Raw genomic sequence first — 20,000 nt, 5'->3', positions numbered from 1 at the left:
AGGGGGAGTGTTCTGTTCTTCTCTCTTGTAAAGGAGGGGAGAGAGGAGGAGTGTTCCGTTCTTCTCTCTTGTAAAATGAGGGGAGAGAGGAGGAGTGTTCCGTTCTTCTCTCTTGTAAAGGAGGGGAGAGAGGGGAGTGTTCTGTTCTTCTCTCTTGTAAAAGGAGGGGAGAGAGGGGGAGTGTTCCGTTCTTCTCTCTTGTAAAATGAGGGTTCTTCTCTCTTGTAAGAGAGGGGGAGTGTTCTGTTCTTCTCTCTTGTAAAGGAGGGGAGAGAGGGGGAGTGTTCTGTTCTTCTCTCTTGTAAAGGAGGGAGAGAGGGGGAGTGTTCTCTTCTTCTCTTCTCTCTGGTAAAGGAGGGGAGAGAGGGGGAGTGTTCCGTTCTTCTCTTCTCTCTGGTAAAGGAGGGGAGAGAGGGGGAGTGTTCCCTTCTTCTCTTCTCTCTGGTAAAGGAGGGGAGAGAGAGGGGGGAGTGTTCCCTTCTTCTCTTCTCTCTGGTAAAGGAGGGGAGAGAGGGGGAGTGTTCCGTTCTTCTCTTCTCTCTGGTAAAGGAGGGAGAGAGGGGGGAGTGTTCCGTTCTTCTCTTCTCTCTGGTAAAGGAGGGAGAGAGGGGGAGTGTTCCGTTCTTCTCTTCTCTCTGGTAAAGGAGGGGAGAGAGGGGGAGTGTTCCGTTCTTCTCTTCTCTCTGGTAAAGGAGGGGGAGAGAGGGGGGAGTGTTCCGTTCTTCTCTTCTCTCTGGTAAAGGAGGGGAGAGAGGGGGAGTCTTCCGTTCTTCTCTTCTCTCTGCTAAAGGAGGGGAGGAGAAGTGTTCCGTTCTTCTCTTCTCTCTGCTAAAGGAGGGGAGAAGTGTTCCGTTCTTCTCTTCTCTCTGGTAAAGGAGGGGCGAGAGAGGGGGAGTGTTCTCCTCTCCTCTCATGTGTCTGTATATTCTACCCTGTTCCAGTCCTCTCCTTTTTTAGGGGGCTGATCTCAAATAGCACTCTATTACCTAGGTAGTCCCCTACATTGGTGCACTATCTAGGGAATAGGGTGCAGTGTTGGGACAGTGTGGGACAGAGCTAAGGCTAGCACTCTCCGTCTGAGACCAGGAAAATCATAGCTTCCTGTTTGCCAATGTCGGCCATGACGGTGGCCAGCTGGTTCAGGTTTCCACTGTGGAAGTGTTGGGCCTCCCACAGATCCAGAATCACACTGGTGGGACTCGCCTTGGACGCAAAGAAACTCATATGCCTGGAGAGGAGGGAGAGGAGGAGAGGAGGAGGGAGAGGAGAGGAGGAGGAGAGAGGGAGAGGGAACGGATGAGGGGAGAGGAGAGGGGAGGAGAGAGAGGAGAGGGAGAGGAGAGGAGGAGAGGGGGAGAGGGAGAGGAGAGAAGAGGGAGAGGGAGAGGAAATGGAGAGAGAAGAGAGGGGAGAGGAAACGGAGAGGAGGAGAGAGAGGAGAAGGAGAGTGATTGGAGGAGTGGAGAGGGAGAGGAGAGGAGGAAGAGGAGAGGTGAGAAGAGGGAGAGGAGTGAGGAAAAAGGGAGAGAGAGGGGGGAGAGATTCATTATTCAATTCATTATCGGTTGTTTATTGTCCCTTGTTGACGTTTCCTTTCCCCAATACTGCACTGTAAAGTCCTTAGTGATGTGCTACTGACATAATCTGTGCTCCTCTGCAGCCCTGCTATACACTATGCTATACTATACCACACTATACTATATACTATACCACATTAAACTATATACTATATGATAATATATACTATACTATACACTATACCACATTATACGATAATATATACTATACTATACCACACTATACCACAATATGCTATACTATACCACATTATACTATATACTATACCACATTATACGATACTATACTATGCTATTCTATATACTATACTATATACCATACTATGCCAAAACTAAACCATACTATACTATGCCACACTATACCATACAATACCATACGATATATTTACTAAATACTATACTACATACTGTGCCATACCACACCACACTATACTATACCACACCATACTATACCACACTATACTATATTATACTATACTACACTATACAACACTATATTCTAGTATACTATACTACACTACACCATACTATACCACCATGTACTATACTACACCATACTATATTATATTATACTATAATTTACTACACCACACCATACTACACTATAGTATACTACACTATACCATATTATACTATACAACACTATACTATATTATATTATATCATACTATATGATGTTATACTATACTATACTATGCCAGACTACACTATACCATATTACACTATACTATATTACACTATACTATATTACGCTATACTATATTACGCTATACTATACCACACTATACTATATTATACTATACTACACTATACAACACTATATTCTAGTATACTATACTACACTACACCATACTATACCACCATGTACTATACTACACCATACTATATTATATTATACTATAATTTACTACACCACACCATACTACACTATAGTATACTACACTATACCATATTATACTATACAACACTATACTATATTATATTATATCATACTATATGATGTTATACTATACTATACTATGCCAGACTACACTATACCATATTACACTATACTATATTACACTATACTATATTACGCTATACTATATTACGCTATACTATATTACACTATACTACATTGCGCTATACTATATTACGCTATACTATATTACACTAGACTATATTACACCATACTATATTACGCTATACTATATTACGCTATACTATATTACGCTATACTATATTACACTATACTATATTACACTATATTATATTACACCATACTACACTGCACCATTCTATACCACACTATATTACACAATACTATATTACACTATATTATATTACACTATACTATATTAAAATATACTATATTACACCACACTATACTATACCACACCATACTTTACTACACTATACTATATTACACTATACTATATTACACCACACTATACTATACCACACCATACTATACTACACTATACTGTATTACACTATACTATATTACGCTGTACTATATTACACTATACTGCACTATATAACACCATATTCTAGTATACTATACTACACTACACCATACTATACCACCATGTACTATACTACACCATACTATATTATATTATACTATAATATACTGCACCACACTATACCACACTATACTATGACACACCATACTATACTACACTATACTATAGTATACTACACTATACTATACCATATTATACTATACTATACAACACTATACTTTATTATATTATATCATACTATATGATGTTATACTATACTACACTATACCATATTACACTATTCTATATTACACTATACCACACTACAACATTCTATACCATACTATACCATATTACACTATACTATATTACACTATACTATATTACGCTATACTATATTACACTATACTATATTACGCTATACTATATTACACTATATTACGCTGTACTATATTACACTATACTATATTACGCTATCCTATATTACACTATACTATATTACGCTATACTATATCACACTATACTATATTACACTATACTATATTACACCATAATACACTGCACCATTCTATACCATACTATACTATATTACACTATACTATATTACACCTCACTACACTATACTACACTATACTATATTACGCTATACTATATTACACTATACTATATTACACTACACTATACTATATTACACTATATTACACTACACTATACTATATTACACTATACTATACTACACTGTGCCATACCACACTGTACCTAACTACACTATATTACACTATGCTATACTACACCCTACCACACGATACTGCACTGTACTGCACTATACTATAGTACACTCTACAACACACTACACTACAATACACTATACTACACTGTACCATACCATACCACACTATACTATACTATTTTTCACTATATTACACATTACACTACATTATTACTACATTACACTACAATATATTACACTACACCATACTACAATATACTATACTACACTAGGCCATACCATACTATGCTACACGGCACTGCACTATACTATACTACACTGGGTCATACCGCACAATACTACACTATATTGCATGGTATTACACTATACTATATTACACTGCAATATACTACACTACAACATATTCTACTACACTAGGCCATACCACACTATACTATATTGCACTATATTACACATTACACTACATTACACTACAATATACTATACTACACTAGGCCATACATACTATACTATATTACACTGCAATATACTACACTGCACTACAACATTTATACTACACTATGCCATGCCACACTATACTACACAATATTACACTATACTACATTACACTAAAATATAGTACACTGCACTATACTACAATATACTATACTATGCCATACCACAGTATACTATATTGCACTATATTACACTATACTATATTACACTATACTGTAAGCCAACAATATACATCAAACCATTCATTTTGGATGTCTTATCCTTTCAGCAGTTAGGATCCCCGATTTGCATTTGATAATAAAAATGGCCATTAATCCAACATAAATCACACATATAAACTTTATCCCTTAATCCCCTAAAGGAAGTTGACATTTAAGTAGGAAATGACCTTTTCTGCTTCCAGGCCTTGACCTTTCGGATCAAACCCCGAAACCAATCAATATGCCTAAATGCAGTGACCCCACTGTCCCTTCCTCACATGTTGGCTCCATCCCAAATGGCACCCTATTCCCTATATAGTGCACTGCTTTTTTGATAAGAGCCCTATGGAACTTCCTATGGACCCCGGCCAGAAGTGGTGCACTGTATAGGGATTGAATAGGGTGCGGTTTGGGACACAGGCCTTCAGCTCAGTAGTGTATGTGATGTTGGAGGATGACAGCTGCTAGTATCTTCCTCCCAGAGGTATCTGGAGTGGCTTGTTCCATGTAATGGCCTTTTTCTGATCCTCTACTGTCTATGGATTTAAGGGTTGTTGTGTACCACTTCAAGATGAGGGGGGGGGTGAGGCCTAGAGGTCGGGGTCAGGGGTCGGGGTGTGAGGAGAGGTTGAGGGTAGAGGAAAACCAGCAAGCCTGTATGTCCTTCAGCTTCACCTTGAGAACGGTTGGATAGAGAGCACAGCTAGACCTTTGTAATTCTTCACTCTTTCCTGTTAACCTACTGCAGTGAAAATCACTTAAATGGATTCAAGGAATGACAAAGCGTTCAGACTATTTTTACAGGCTTATATTCAGTGTGTGTGTGTGTCATACATCATACAGACAGACAGTCAGGCAGGTGAGAGAATGTAGTGTATTGTATACTACAGCAACACATCACCTTCCACACCACCTTCAGCTAACAGGGCCACAGCTAACAGGGCCTCAGCTAACAGGGCCACAGCTAACAGGGCCTCAGCTAACAGGGCCACGGATAACAGGGCCACAACTAACAGGGCCTCAGCTAACCGGGCCTCAGCTAACCGGGCCTCAGCTAACCGGGCCTCAGCTAACAGGGCCACAGCTACCAGGGCCACAGCTAACAGGGCCTCAGCTAACAGGGCCACAGCTAACAGGGCCTCAGCTAACAGGGCCACAGCTAACAGGGCCACAGCTAACAGGGCCTCAGCTAACAGGGCCACAACTAACAGGGCCACAGCTAACGGGGCCACAGCTAACGGGGCCACAACTAACAGGGCCACAACTAACAGGGCCACAACTAACAGGGCCACAGCTAACAGGGCCACAACTAACAGGGCCACGGCTAACAGGGCCACGGCTAACAGGGCCACAACTAACAGGGCCACAGCTAGCAGGGCCACAGCTAACAGGGCCACAACTAACAGGGCCACAACTAACAGGGCCACAGCTACCAGGGCCACAGCTAGCAGGGCCACAGCTAACAGGGCCACAGCTAACAGGGCCACAGCTAACAGGGCCACAGCTAACAGGGCCACAACTAGCAAGGCCACGACTAGCAGGGCCACAGCTAACAGGGCCACAGCTAACAGGGCCACAGCTAACAGGGCCACAACGAGCAGGGCCACAACGAGCAGGGCCACAGCTAACAGGGCCACAGCTAACAGGGCCACAGCTAGCAGGGCCACAGCTAACAGGGCCACAGCTAACAGGGCCACAGCTAACAGGGCCACAGCTAACAGGGCCACAGCTAAGACAGTGATGGTAGTAAACTGTACCAGTGAACCAATAAAGTTCAATTGTTATTATACAAAAAGGACGGTGTGGAGATTAGAATGTGTTTTTCACATTACAGGGTGAAACATCAGCTTACAGTAGCTGGTGTACTGCAGAAACAGCCTTTCACACCACACTGTTCTGTATAGCAGGGAGAAACAGCCTTTCACACCACACTGTTCTGTATAGCAGGGAGAAACAGCCTTTCACATCACACTGTTCTGTATAGAAACAGCCTTTCACACACTGTTCTGTATAGTGGGAGAAACAGCCTTTCACACCACACTGTTCTGTATAGAAACAGCCTTTCATACACTGTTCTGTATAGCAGGGAGAAACAGCCTTTCATACACTGTTCTGTATAGAAACAGCCTTTCACACCACACTGTTCTGTATAGAAACAGCCTTTCACACCACACTGTTCTGTATAGTGGGAGAAACAGCCTTTCATACCACACTGTTCTGTATAGCAGGGAGAAACAGCCTTTCACACCACACTGTTCTGTATAGCAGGGAGAAACAGCCTTTCATACACTGTTCTGTATAGTGGGAGATACAATCAAATACTGACATTTACCTCTGCCTGGTTATATTCACACGCACGCACACGCAGGTGCGCACACACACAGAGACATAGTCACGCACACGCACGTAGGATCCATCCATGTTAGATGGATTAAAACTCCTTCTATCGAAGCGGTCTGTCATTCATTTAAAAAGTCAGAACATGAACATTCTGATCCCAGATTTCCACTGTACCCAACAGAAGAGATGTTTCTCTAAGGGAAATAAATGGGAATGGATTAGTTTGAGCCAATCAGGGCTAATTGGACCTGTACTGAGCCAATCAGGGATAATTGGACCTGTACTGCACCAATCCAATGTGTAATTAATGAAGGTAAATCCAGCTGATGAGACAAATGTAGCTAATAGACTTCATTACCAGGAGGAAGTTACATTGGAAGGTAATTGATCAGGGGTTTTCTCTCTGACTCTTTCCTGTTTAAAATAAGCCTATTTTAAATGGTACATTTACTGGCCCAAATTAGCTGTGCTGAGTCATGTTAAATGGGAGAGGCATCGACTCTGTCCCAAACCAATATAGAATCCCTATACCTATACCTAGGCCCAGTCCCAAACCAATATAGAATCCCTATACCTATACCTAGGCCCAGTCCCAAACCAATATAGAATCCCTATACCTATACCTAGGCCCAGTCCCAAACCAATATAGAATCCCTATACCTATACCTAGGCCCAGTCCCAAACCAATATAGAATCCCTATACCTATACCTAGGCCCAGTCCCAAACCAATATTGAATCTCTATACCTAGGCCCAGTCCCAAACCAATATTGAATCTCTATCCCTAGGCCCAGTCCCAAACCAATATAGAAGCTCTATACCTAGGCCCAGTCCCAAACCAATATTGAATCTCTATACCTAGGCCCAGTCCCAAACCAATATTGAATCTCTATACCTAGGCCCAGTCCCAAACCAATATTGAATCTCTATACCTAGGCCCAGTCCCAAACCAATATAGAATCTCTATACCTAGGCCCAGTCTCAGACTAATATAGAATCTCTATACCTAGGCCCAGTCCCAAACCAATATTGAATCTCTATCCCTAGGCCCAGTCCCAAACCAATATAGAAGCTCTATACCTAGGCCCAGTCCCAAACCAATATTGAATCTCTAAAGGCCCAGTCCCAAACCAATATTGAATCTCTATACCTAGGCCCAGTCCCAAACCAATATAGAATCTCTATACCTAGGTCCAGTCCCAAACCAATATTGAATCTCTATACCTAGGCCCAGTCCCAAACCAATATTGAATCTCTATCCCTAGGCCCAGTCCCAAACCAACATTGAATCTCTATCCCTAGGCCCAGTCCCAAACTAATATAGAATCTCTATACCTAGGCCCAGTCCCAAACTAATATAGAATCTCTATACCTAGGCCCAGTCCCAAACTAATATAGAATCTCTATACCTAGGCCCAGTCCCAAACTAATATAGAATCTCTATACCTAGGCCCAGTTCCAAACCAATATTTTAGCCCGATACCGTGCATTCGGAAAGCATTCAGACTCCTTGACTTTTTCCACATTTTGTTATGTCACAGCCTTATTCTACAATTGATTAAATACTTGTTTCTCCTTATCAATCTACACACAATACCCCACAATGACATCACAATACCCCACAATGTCATCACAATACCCCACAATGACATCACAATACCCCACAATGACATCACAATACCCCACAATGACAAAGCAAAAACAAGTTTTTAGACATAAGTATTCAGACCCTTCGCTATGAGACTCTAAATTGAGCTCAGGTGCAAAATGCTTCCATTGATCATCCTTGAGATGTTTCTACAACTTGATTGGAGTCCACCTGCGGTAAAATTCTATTGATTGGACATGATTTGGAAAGGCACACACCTGTCTATATAAGGTCTCATAGTTGACAGTGGTTAGGGTTAGTTACCTGTCCTGTTTGAGTCTCTAGTTTAGGGTCTGTGGTTAAGGTTAGTTACCTGTCCAGTTTGAGTCTCTAGTTTAGGGTCGGTGGTTAGGGTTAGTTACCTGTCCAGTTTGAGTCTCTAGTTTAGGGTTATGGTTAGTTACCTGTCCAGTTTGAGTCTCTAGTTTAGGGTCGGTGGTTAGGGTTAGTTACCTGTCCAGTTTGAGTCTCTAGTTTAGGGTTATTGTTAGTTACCTGTCCAGTTCGAGTCTCTAGTTTAGGGTCTGTGGTTAGGGTTAGTTACCTGTCCAGTTTGAGTCTCTAGGTTAGGGTTAGTTACCTGTCCAGTTTGAGTCTCTGGGCCAACAGTCTCCAATCGGCCCCGTTGGGACAAGGTTAGGGTTAGGGTTAGTTACCTGTCCAGTTTGAGTCTCTGGGCCAACAGTCTCCAATCGGCCCCGTTGGGACAAGGTGTATCCAGGCTGCTGCAGATCTTCTGCCTGATGAGATAGGGGATCTGGAAAGCACTGGGTCCTGCTAGAGCTGAGCCGCTAGGGTTATTGTCCATCAGCAGGAACTCCGGGTCCAGGGGTCGACTGTCCTATAGGACCAGAGGAATGTAGAAAGGGTTATATAGGAACATATAGAGATAAACACAAACAGAGAGTTCACAGCCAAACACAGCCTGTTTAGCTACGAGCCATGAACTATATAGTCCAGGAGACTGCTGTCTTCTTAGGTCATGTGAACCAAATAAAAACAGGATTCGAGTATAGAGAGTTTGAGCCGCACACATACTAAAGATATATGGATGTATATTGTTAAAAGCCAGAAAAGAGTCCATCTCTTTGGGTATCTTATCAACACCTATCTTGGAGAGGCATAGTGTGACATACGGTGCATTGGGAAAGTATTCAGACCCCGTGACTTTTTCCACATTTTGTTCCGTTACAGTCTTATTCTACAATGGATTAAATACATTTTCTTCCCCCTTATCAATCTACACACAATACCCCATAAATGACTAATAGAAACATGTTTTTAGACATTTTTCCAAATGTATATAAAAAAATATATTAAAAAAACAGAAATACTTTATTTACATAAAAATTCAGACCCTTTGATATGAGACTCAAAATGGAGCTCAGATCAAATCAAATTTTATTTGTCACATACGCATAGTTAGCAGATGTTATTAATGCGAGTGTAGCGAAATGCTTGTGCTTCTAGTCCCGACAGTAATATCTAACAAATAATCTATCAACTACCCCAACAACTACCTAATACACTCAAATCTAAAAGGAGGAATGAGAATATGTACATATAAATATATGGATGAGCGATGGCTGTGCGGCATAGGCAAGATGCAGTAGATGGTATAAAATACAGTATGTACATATGAGATGAGTAATATAGGTAATATGTAAACATTATTAAAGTGGAGTTATTTAAAGCGACTATTGATACCTTTATTAAGTCATTTATATAAGTGGCCAGAGATTTGAGTCAGTGTGTTGGCAGCAGCCTCTCTGTTAGTGATGGTTGTTTAACAGTCTGATGGCCTTGAGATAGAAGCTGTTTTTCAGTCTCTGCTTTGATGCACCTGTACTGACCTCGCCTTCTGGATGATAGCGGGGTGAACAGGCAGTGGCTCGGGTGGTTGTTGTCCTTGATGATCTTTAAGGCCTTCCTGTGACATTGGGTGGTGTAGGTGTCCTGGAGGGCAGGTAGTTTGCCCCCGGTGATGCGTTGCGCAGACCTCACTACCCTCTGGAGAGCCTTGCGGTTGTGAGTGGTGCAGTTGCCGTACCAGGCGGTGTTACAGCCCGACAGGATGCTCTCGATTGTGCATCTGTAAAAGTTTGTGAGTGTTTTGGGCGACAAGCCAAATTTCTTCAGCCTCCTGAAGAGCCTCCTTCTTCACGACGCTGTCTGTGTGGGTGGACCATTTCAGTTTGTCCATGATGTGTACACCGAGGAACTTAAAACTTTACACCTTCTCCACTGCTGTCCCGTCGATGTGGATGGGGGGTCACCTCCTCCCTGTAGGCCGTCTCGTCGTTGTTGGTAATCAAGCCTACCACTGTTGTGTCGTCTGCAAACTTGATGATTGAGTTGGAGGCGTGCGTGGCCACGCAGTCATGGGTGAACATGGAGTACAGGGGAGGGCTCAGAACGCACCCTTGTGGGGCCCCAAGTGTTGAGGATCAGAGCAAAAATCAAGCCATAAGGTTGAAGGAATTGTCCGTAAGAGCTCAGAGACAGGATTGTGTCGAGGCAAAGATCTGGGGAAAGGTACCAAAAAGTGGCTGTAGCATTTAAGGTCCTCAAGAACACAATGGCCTCCATCAATTTTAAAGTTTGGAATCACAAAACTCTACCTAGAGCTGAAAGCCCAACCAAACTTTTGAGCAATCGGGGGAGAAGAGCCTTCGCAAGGAGGTGACCAATAACCCAATGGTCACTCTGACAGAACTCCAGAGTTCCTCTGTGGAGATGGGAGACCCTTCCAGAAGGACAACCATCTTTATAGCACTCCACCAATCAGGCCTTTATGATAGAGAGGCCAGATGGAAGCCACTCCTCAATAAAAGGCACATGAAAGCCCATTTGGAGTTTGCTGAAAAGCACCTGGGTCTGAATACTTATGTAAATGTGATTTTAAAAAAATATATTCCTAATAATTTGTTAAAATTCATAAAAACCTGTTTTTGCTTTGCCATTATGGGGTATTGTGTGTAGATTGATGAGGGAAGAAAACAATTTATTGCATTTTAGAATAAGGTCTGTAACGTAACAAAAATGTGGAAAAAGTCAATGGGTCTGAATATTTTCTGAATGCACTGTATGAGACCTGAGTGTTACCTTGGCGATGTTGAAGTCGAGGCTAAAGCTCTGTCCCTCCCCCTCTACCTGCCAGACACACAGCTGACAGGTGAGCTCACAGGTACTGAGGTTGAGCCGCTCCAGGGTGAAGGTACAGTGGAGGAACCGCTGGGAACCGTTCCAGATGTGGTAGAACGGGATCTCCTAGAGGACCAGAACACAACATGGACCATTATAAAAGGTTTCAGATGTGGTAGAACGGGATCTCCTAGAGGACAAGAACACAACATGGACCATTATAAAAGGTTTCAGATGTGGTAGAACGGGATCTCCTAGAGGACAAGAACACAACATGGACCATTATAAAAGGTTTCAGATGTGGTAGAACGGGATCTCCTAGAGGACCAGAACACAACATGGACCATTATAAAAGGTTTCAGATGTGGTAGAACGGGATCTCCTAGAGGACAAGAACACAACATGGACCATTATAAAAGGTTTCAGATGTGGTAGAACGGGATCTCCTAGAGGACAAGAACACAACATGGACCATTATAAAAGGTTTCAGATGTGGTTGTGATGTGGTTGTGGATGTGGATGTGATGTGGTTGTGGATGTGGATGTAGTTCTTAGAGAGAACCAGGTCTCCATTCTCAATGAATTATGGATTATGAATTATGGATTATGGATTATGAATACATTGAAACTACCATAACTTTTTCCCCACCAAATATATATTTTAAAGTGACTAGGTTTTAATAGCAGAACTTTGTGATACCGAAGCTCCAGTTCCTCTCTTTATAAACCAGTCAGGTACCAACTGAATGTTTGATCAAATTTATTCATAACTTAAACTTTCTCTCCCCGTTGCTCCATATTCATGTCTCAGAGAAGCACTGAGTTAAGGCAGAGGTATATACTGTATGCAAAAGTACATGGACACCCTTTCAAATTGACAGGTGTATAAAACCGAGCACACAGCTACAGCTATGCAATCTCCATAGACAAACATTGGCAGTAGAATGGCCTTTACTGAAGAGTTCAGTGACTTTCAACGTGGCACCGCCATATGATGCCACCTTTCCAACAAGTCAGTTAGTCAAATTTCTGCCCTGCTAGAGCTTCCCCGGTCAACTGTAAGTGACTCCACCTCCAAAGTTTGTTTTGGGTAACGTGTTGGCCTTAATAACCTCTCTGGGGTAGGGGGCAGTATTTTGACATCTGATGAAAAGCATCCCCAAAGTAAACTGCCTGTTCCTCAGGCCCAGAAGCCAGGATATGCATATAATTGGTAGATTTGGATAGAAAACACTCTAAAGTTTCTAAAACTGTTAAAATATTCTGTGAGTATAACAGAACTGATATGGCAGGCGAAACCCCGAGGACAAACCATTCAGGGGAAAACAAATTGAGGTCATAGGATTTTCCAATTGTTTTCTATGGGACTCCCTTATTATTAGGAACCAGGTTGCAGTTCCTATGGCTTCCACTAGATGTCAACAGTCTTTAGAAATTGGTTGATGTTTTTCTTTTGAGAAATGAAGAAGTACGGAAGTGTCCCTCCAGGTGGACTCTACTGTTTTGGAACGTGGGAACTGGAGCACGCTTCACGTTGTTTTTATCCAGTATTAGAAACAGTTTATTCCGTCATAAGTGTTATCAATTTATTTACTTTTCAGGGTACCCGAGGTTGGATTAGGAACGTTGTTTGAAATGTTTGGACCAAGTTTAAAGGTTACTTATTAGATACTTTGTAGGCATGTTGGGCGAGTTGAAACTGGTGTATTTCTGAATCAAACGTGCCATATAAATAAAGAAGGACATTATCGAACAAAAGGACCATTTGTGATGTTTCTGGGACTTTTTGTAGTGCCAACAGAAGAAGATCTTCAAAGGCAATGCATTTATTATATCGCTATTCCTGACTTTTGTGGCACAACTGCCTGGTTGAAATATGATTGTCATGTGTTTGCATGCGGAGCGCCGTCCTCAGATAATCGCATGGTGTGCTTTCGCCGTAAAGCCTTTTTGAAATCTGACACCGCGGCTGGATTAAGCTTTATTTTGATGTTTAACACATATATTTTCTAGAATGATAAATATTTGAAAGGAGTATTTTAGAATTTCACGCTCTGCAATTTCACCGGATGTTGGCCAGGTGGGACCCTGGAGAGGTTTTATCCAAGCATACGGTATATACTAACTAGTATCTAACTATTCATATATACTAACTAGTATCTAACTATTCATATATACTAACTAGTATCTAACTATTCATATATAGTAACTAGTATGCAACTATTCATATATACGAACTAGTATCTAACTATTCATATATACTAACTAGTATCTAACTATTCATATATAGTAACTAGTATGCAACTATTCATATATACGAACTAGTTTTTGACTATTCATATATATATATATTAACTAGTATCAAACTATTCATATATAGTAACTAGTATCTAACTATTCATATATACTAACTAGTATCTAACTATTCATATATATATACTAACTAGTATCTATTCATTTATAGTAACTAGTACCTAACTATTCATATATACTAACTAGTACCTAACTATTCATATATACTAACTAGTACCTAACCATAACCAGTCATTTCAGAGGGCAGAGCAGCTGTAGTACACACATGTGACCAGACAGGGGCACTGTGACCCAGGCGGTGACAGTGCTGCTGAGAAGAGACTGAGGCTTGTCCCAAATCGCACTAGGCTCTGTCTGCTTGCCTGCTTGCCTGCCTGCCTGCCTGCCTGCCTGCCTGCCTGCCTGCCTGCCTGTCTGTCTGTCTGTCTGTCTGTCTGTCTGTCTGTCTGTCTGTCTGTCTGTCTGTCTGTCTGTCTGTCTGTCTGTCTGTCTCTCTTCACATCCTGAATCCTGGAACTACCTTCACATCCTCACCCCTGGAACTACCTTCACATCCCGACTCCTGGAACTACCTTCACATCCTGACTCCTGGAACTACCTTCAAATCCTGACTCCTGGAACTTCCTTCACATCCTGACTCCTGGAACATCACAAACCCTTCTCCCTTCTCCTAGTCCCTACCCCCCTCTGTCTCTACCTCTACTACCTCTCTGTCTCTCTACCTCTACTACCTCTACTACCTCTACCACCTCTACTACCTCTACTACCTCTCTGACTCTCTACCTCCTCTACCTCTACCACCTCTACTACCTCTCTGACTCTCTACCTCTACTACATCTACCTCTACTACCTCTACTACATCTACCTCTCTACCTCTACTACCTCTCTGTCTCTCTACCTCTACTACATATACCACCTCTACTACCTCTACTACCTCTCTGTCTCTCTACCTCTACTACATATACCACCTCTACTACCTCTACTACCTCTCTGCCTCTCTACTACCTCTCTGTCTCTACTACCACTCTGTCTCTCTACCTCTACTACCTCTCTGTCTCTCTACCTCTACTACCACTCTGTCTCTCTACCTCTACTACCTCTCTGTCTCTCTACCTCTACTACCACTCTGTCTCTCTACCTCTACTACCTCTCTGCCTCTCTACTACCTCTCTGTCTCTACTACCACTCTGTCTCTCTACCTCTACTACCTCTACTACATCTCTGTCTCTCTACCTCTCTGTCTCTACTACCACTCTGTCTCTCTACCTCTACTACCTCTACTACGTCTCTGTCTCTCTACCTCTACCTGTACTACATCTACCTCTACTACCTCTACTACCTCTACCACCTCTTCTACCTCTACTACATCTACCTCTACATCTACCTCTACTACCTCTACCTCCATTACCTCTCTCTCTCTCTCTCTATATATATACATATATATATATATTTCCTCTCTCTTGTGTCATTGCTCCCTTTTTCTTTCTGCTTACCCTCCTCTCTTTCCTTCTCCGGCTGCAGTAGGCCAAGCAGGTGTGAAGGAGAGGAGAGATGGAGGTAAATGAGAGGTGGAGCGAGGGAGGGAGGGAGGGAGGTAGAGACAGGGAGGGAGAGAGGAGGACAGAGAGGATGAGAGGTTGAGGTAAAGGAGAGATGAAGGGAGGGAGGGAGGGATGTAGGAGGAGGAGAGAGAGGAGGAGAGGTTGAGAGGTGGAGAGGTGGAGGGAGGGAGGGAGTAGAAGACAGGAGGAGAGGTTGAGAGGTTCCAGGAGTCAGGATGTGAAGGTAGTTCCAGGTGTATTAATACACTCTTCTATATTTGATCTGAGCTCCCTTTGAGAGAGGCTCCTAGTAGAATCAATCAGACAGGAGCTGTGGAGGCTGACACACACACACACACACACACACACACACACACACACACACACACACACACACACACACACACACACATAGTCCCCCCTCTCTGAAGGCACGGCATACTGATCCACTAAGCCTGAAGCAAGGCCACAATGGTTTTTAGGCAGAAGTCATGCAGTCCCTGACTCTCTCTCCAACTCCCTCTATCCTAGAAATATTTCAAATGATCAACGGAAGATAAACCCCGACAACATTCAATTAAAACTCTCCGAAAATCTGAACATCTCCTAAAAGGACCGTGAAATGACCATCGTTATATCAGCAACATTTAAGAGACAATTTTTTGGTCTAAAAGTCATTTAAAATGTGGACTTTGAAACCTCTCGGTGATTCGTTAAACCATTCAGGTTTATTAGTCTGTTAAATTAGCAAAGTGTACTAGTTACCAAACACTGAAATAACGACTATGTCTCCCTATGACTCCTGGTCATCCCTGTCCTCTAAGTCCCCCTATGACCCCTGGTCATCCCTGTCCTCTATAGATCCCTATGACCCCTGGTCATCCCTGTCCTCTATAGATCCCTATGACCCCTGGTCATCCCTGTCCTCTATAGATCCCTATGAGCCCTGGTCATCCCTGACTATGACCCCTGGTCATCCCTGTCTATAGATCTGATGGTCATCCCCCCTATGATCCCCCCTGGTCATCCCTGCCCCTATAGATCTATGATGTCATCCCCCCCTATGATCCCCCCTGGTCATCCCTGTCCTCTAGATCCCTATGAGTCATCCCTATGACCCCTGGTCATCCCTGTCCTCTATAGATCCCTATGACCCCTGGTCATCCCTGTCCTCTATGTCCCCCTATGACCCCTGGTCATCCCTGTCCTCTATAGATCCCTATGACCCCTGGTCATCCCTGTCCTCTATAGATCCCTATGACCCCTGGTCATCCCTGTCCTCTATAGATCCCTATGACCCCTGGTCATCCCTGTCCTCTATAGATCCCTATGACCCCTGGTCATCCCTGTCCTCTATAGATCCCTATGACCCCTAGGTCATAGGGATTTATAGATGTCTGACCCCTGGGCATCAGCAGGGGCCATAGGGATTTATAGATGTCTGATCAGCATCAGAACAGGGACCTGATTAGGGATTTATAGATGTCTGAGCATCAGCAGGGGCCATAGGGATTTATAGATGTCTGAGCATCAGCAGGGGCCATAGGGATTTATAGATGTCTGAGCATCAGCAGGGGCCATAGGGATTTATAGATGTCTGAGCATCAGCAGGGGCCATAGGGATTTATAGATGTCTGAGCATCAGGGGCCATAGGGATTTATAGATGTCTGGCATCAGCAGGGACCATAGGGATTTATAGATGTCTGAGCATCAGCAGGGGCCATAGGGATTTATAGATGTCTGAGCATCAGCAGGGGCCATAGGGATTTATAGATGTCTGAGCATCAGCAGGGGCCATAGGGATTTATAGATGTCTGAGCATCAGCAGGGGCCATAGGGATTTATAGATGTCTGAGCATCAGCAGGGGCCATAGGGATTTATAGATGTCTGAGCATCAGCAGGGGCCATAGGGATTTATAGATGTCTGAGCATCAGCAGGGACCATAGGGATTTATAGATGTCTGAGCATCAGCAGGGGCCATAGGGATTTATAGATGTCTGAGCATCAGCAGGGGCCATAGGGATTTATAGATGTCTGAGCATCAGCAGGGGCCATAGGGATTTATAGATGTCTGAGCATCAGCAGGGGCCATAGGGATTTATAGATGTCTGAGCATCAGCAGGGCCATAGGGATTTATAGATGTCTGAGCATCAGCAGGGGCCATAGGGATTTATAGATGTCTGAGCATCAGCAGGGGCCATAGGGATTTATAGATGTCTGAGCATCAGCAGGGGCCATAGGGATTTATAGATGTCTGAGCATCAGCAGGGGCCATAGGGATTTATAGATGTCTGGCATTATAGATGTCTGAGCATCAGCAGGGGCCATAGGGATTTATAGATGTCTGAGCATCAGCAGGGGCCATAGGGATTTATAGATGTCTGAGCATCAGCAGGGACCATAGGGATTTATAGATGTCTGAGCATCAGCAGGGGCCATAGGGATTTATAGATGTCTGAGCATCAGCAGGGACCATAGGGATTTATAGATGTCTGAGCATCAGCAGGGACCATAGGGATTTATAGATGTCTGAGCATCAGCAGTTTCCTCTTGCTAGTCACTGAGAGCCGCTCAATTAGTCATCTAACATGTTATAGATTGGGGAATTAGTCATGTCATCTAACATGTTCTAGATTGGGGAATTAGTCATGTCATCTAACATGTTCTAGATTCGGGAATTAGTCATGTCATCTAACATGTTCTAGATTGGGGAATTAGTCATGTCATCTAACATGTTCTAGATTGGGGAATTAGTCTAGCCAACTATCTACGTTTGTAGTAAACTTGGTAGAAATACCGACCGGGAGGGCCCCACATTGATTTTGTTAGTCACTCTCACTCACTTTACTGCAAACATTTCTCTCCAGCCTATGGAAAAATGGGTAGAATTTCAGGAATAACATAAATGTTTTAGTTTGCAAAGTGGGTTAGGGTCCCCCATCGATTTTATTAGTCACTTTCACTCAGTTATCACTGCAAACAGGCAATTAGCTGTAAAACAAATCTGTCGATGTACCCTTGAGCAAAGCACTAAACCATAATTTGCTCTTGGGGCGCCGTACCCTGTAAAACAACACATTGAAAATGAAAACATATTTTGAACTCACCTGGTACCCGGCCAGTAGTTTGCTTCTCCAGTGTGCCTGGGGCATGTCGTGGATGGAGAGGCGCAGGTTGTGGTAGCTGTCTTTAAACAGTAGGACGTGGGGCTCATCAATCAGACGACCACCTAGCTGTCTCTCCATCTGCATCACCTCCTAGAGAGAGAGAAAGAGATTGAGAGAGAGAGAGAGAGAGCGAGAGGGAGAGAGACGGAGAGCGAGAGAGAGCGAGAGAGAGAGCGAGAGAGAGAGAAAGCGAGAGAGAGAGCGAGAGAGAAAGAGCGAGAGAGCGAGAGAGAGAGAGAGAGAGAGAGAGAGAGCGAGACAGAAAGCGAGAGAAAGAGAGAGAGAGAGAGCGAGAGAGAGAAGACAGAGAGAGAGAGAGAGAGAGAGAGAGAGAGAGAGACAGAGAGAGAGACAGAGACCGAGAGAGAGACAGAGACAGAGACAGAGAGAGAGACAGAGAGAGAGACAGATAGAGAGAGAGACAGAGAGAGAGACAGAGAGAGAGACAGAGACAGAGACAGAGAGAGAGACAGAGACAGAGAGAGAGACAGATAGAGAGAGAGAGAGACAGAGAGAGAGACAGAGACAGAGAGAGAGACAGAGAGAGAGAAAGAGAGACAGAAAGAGAGACAGAGAGACACACAGAGAGACAGAGAGAGAGCCAGAGAGAGAGAGCCAGAGAGAGAGAGCCAGAGAGAGAGAGCCAGCCAGAGACACACAGCGAGAGAGAAACAGAGAGAGAGACACACAGAGAGAGACAGAGAGAGAGAGAGAGAGAGCCAGAGAGAGAGAGCCAGAGAGAGAGAGCCAGAGAGAGACCCAGAGAGAGACACACAGAGAGAGAGAAACAGAGAGAGAGACACATAGAGAGAGACAGAGAGAGAGAGAGAGAGAGAGAGACAGAGAGAGCGAGACAGAGAGAGAGACAGAGAGAGAATAACTTTAGTCTGTATGTTTGTATTCTTCTTTTCACTGTGTCATTTAGGTTAGTATTGTGAAGTAACTACAATGTTGTTGATCCATCCTCAGTTGTCTCCCATCACAGCCATTAAACTGCGTAACTGTTTTAAAATCACCAATGGCCTCATGGTGACATCACTAAGCAGTTTCCTTCCTCTCCTGCAGCTCAGTTCAGAAGGACGACTGGGTAGTTTTAATACATCATCCACAGCGTAATTATTAACTTGACCATGTTTTAAAGAGATATTCAATGTCTGATTTGCTATTGTTACCCATCTACCAATCACTGCCCTTTTCTCATGAAAAGTGAGTGAGTGAGTAGAAAAGCTCCCTTGTCTTTGTAGTTGAATCTGTGGTTGAAATGCAATAAATTGCAGCCCCCCCCCTCCGCCAACTCTGCAATAGAAAGAATACCATGTCGTCTCTAATCATATTAGAACAGTTTAGACGAGAGCAAA

General features: G+C 43.2%; 1 protein-coding gene across 1 annotated transcript in view; it reads right to left on the bottom strand.

Moving 5' to 3' along the window:
* Nucleotides 1–1,062: 1,062 nt before the first annotated feature.
* LOC121840362 (netrin receptor UNC5A-like) overlaps nucleotides 1,063–20,000 on the bottom strand; it is a 140,864-nt gene continuing 121,926 nt past the window's right edge. The window contains exons 8-14 of the mRNA XM_042303027.1: nucleotides 18,583–18,732; nucleotides 11,579–11,743; nucleotides 9,130–9,314; nucleotides 6,319–6,382; nucleotides 5,388–6,237; nucleotides 5,049–5,076; nucleotides 1,063–1,228 (exon numbers count right to left, since the gene is read on the bottom strand). Of these exons, the coding sequence (XP_042158961.1) occupies nucleotides 1,063–1,228; nucleotides 5,049–5,076; nucleotides 5,388–6,237; nucleotides 6,319–6,382; nucleotides 9,130–9,314; nucleotides 11,579–11,743; nucleotides 18,583–18,732 (1,608 nt within the window). The remainder of the gene's footprint in view (nucleotides 1,229–5,048; nucleotides 5,077–5,387; nucleotides 6,238–6,318; nucleotides 6,383–9,129; nucleotides 9,315–11,578; nucleotides 11,744–18,582; nucleotides 18,733–20,000) is intronic.

The sequence above is a fragment of the Oncorhynchus tshawytscha genome, linkage group LG21, assembly GCF_018296145.1.
Source record: "Oncorhynchus tshawytscha isolate Ot180627B linkage group LG21, Otsh_v2.0, whole genome shotgun sequence".
NCBI classification, from domain to species: domain Eukaryota; kingdom Metazoa; phylum Chordata; class Actinopteri; order Salmoniformes; family Salmonidae; genus Oncorhynchus; species Oncorhynchus tshawytscha.
The sequence above is the reverse complement of the archived record's forward strand: the minus strand, read 5'-3'. Positions and strand labels throughout refer to the sequence as shown.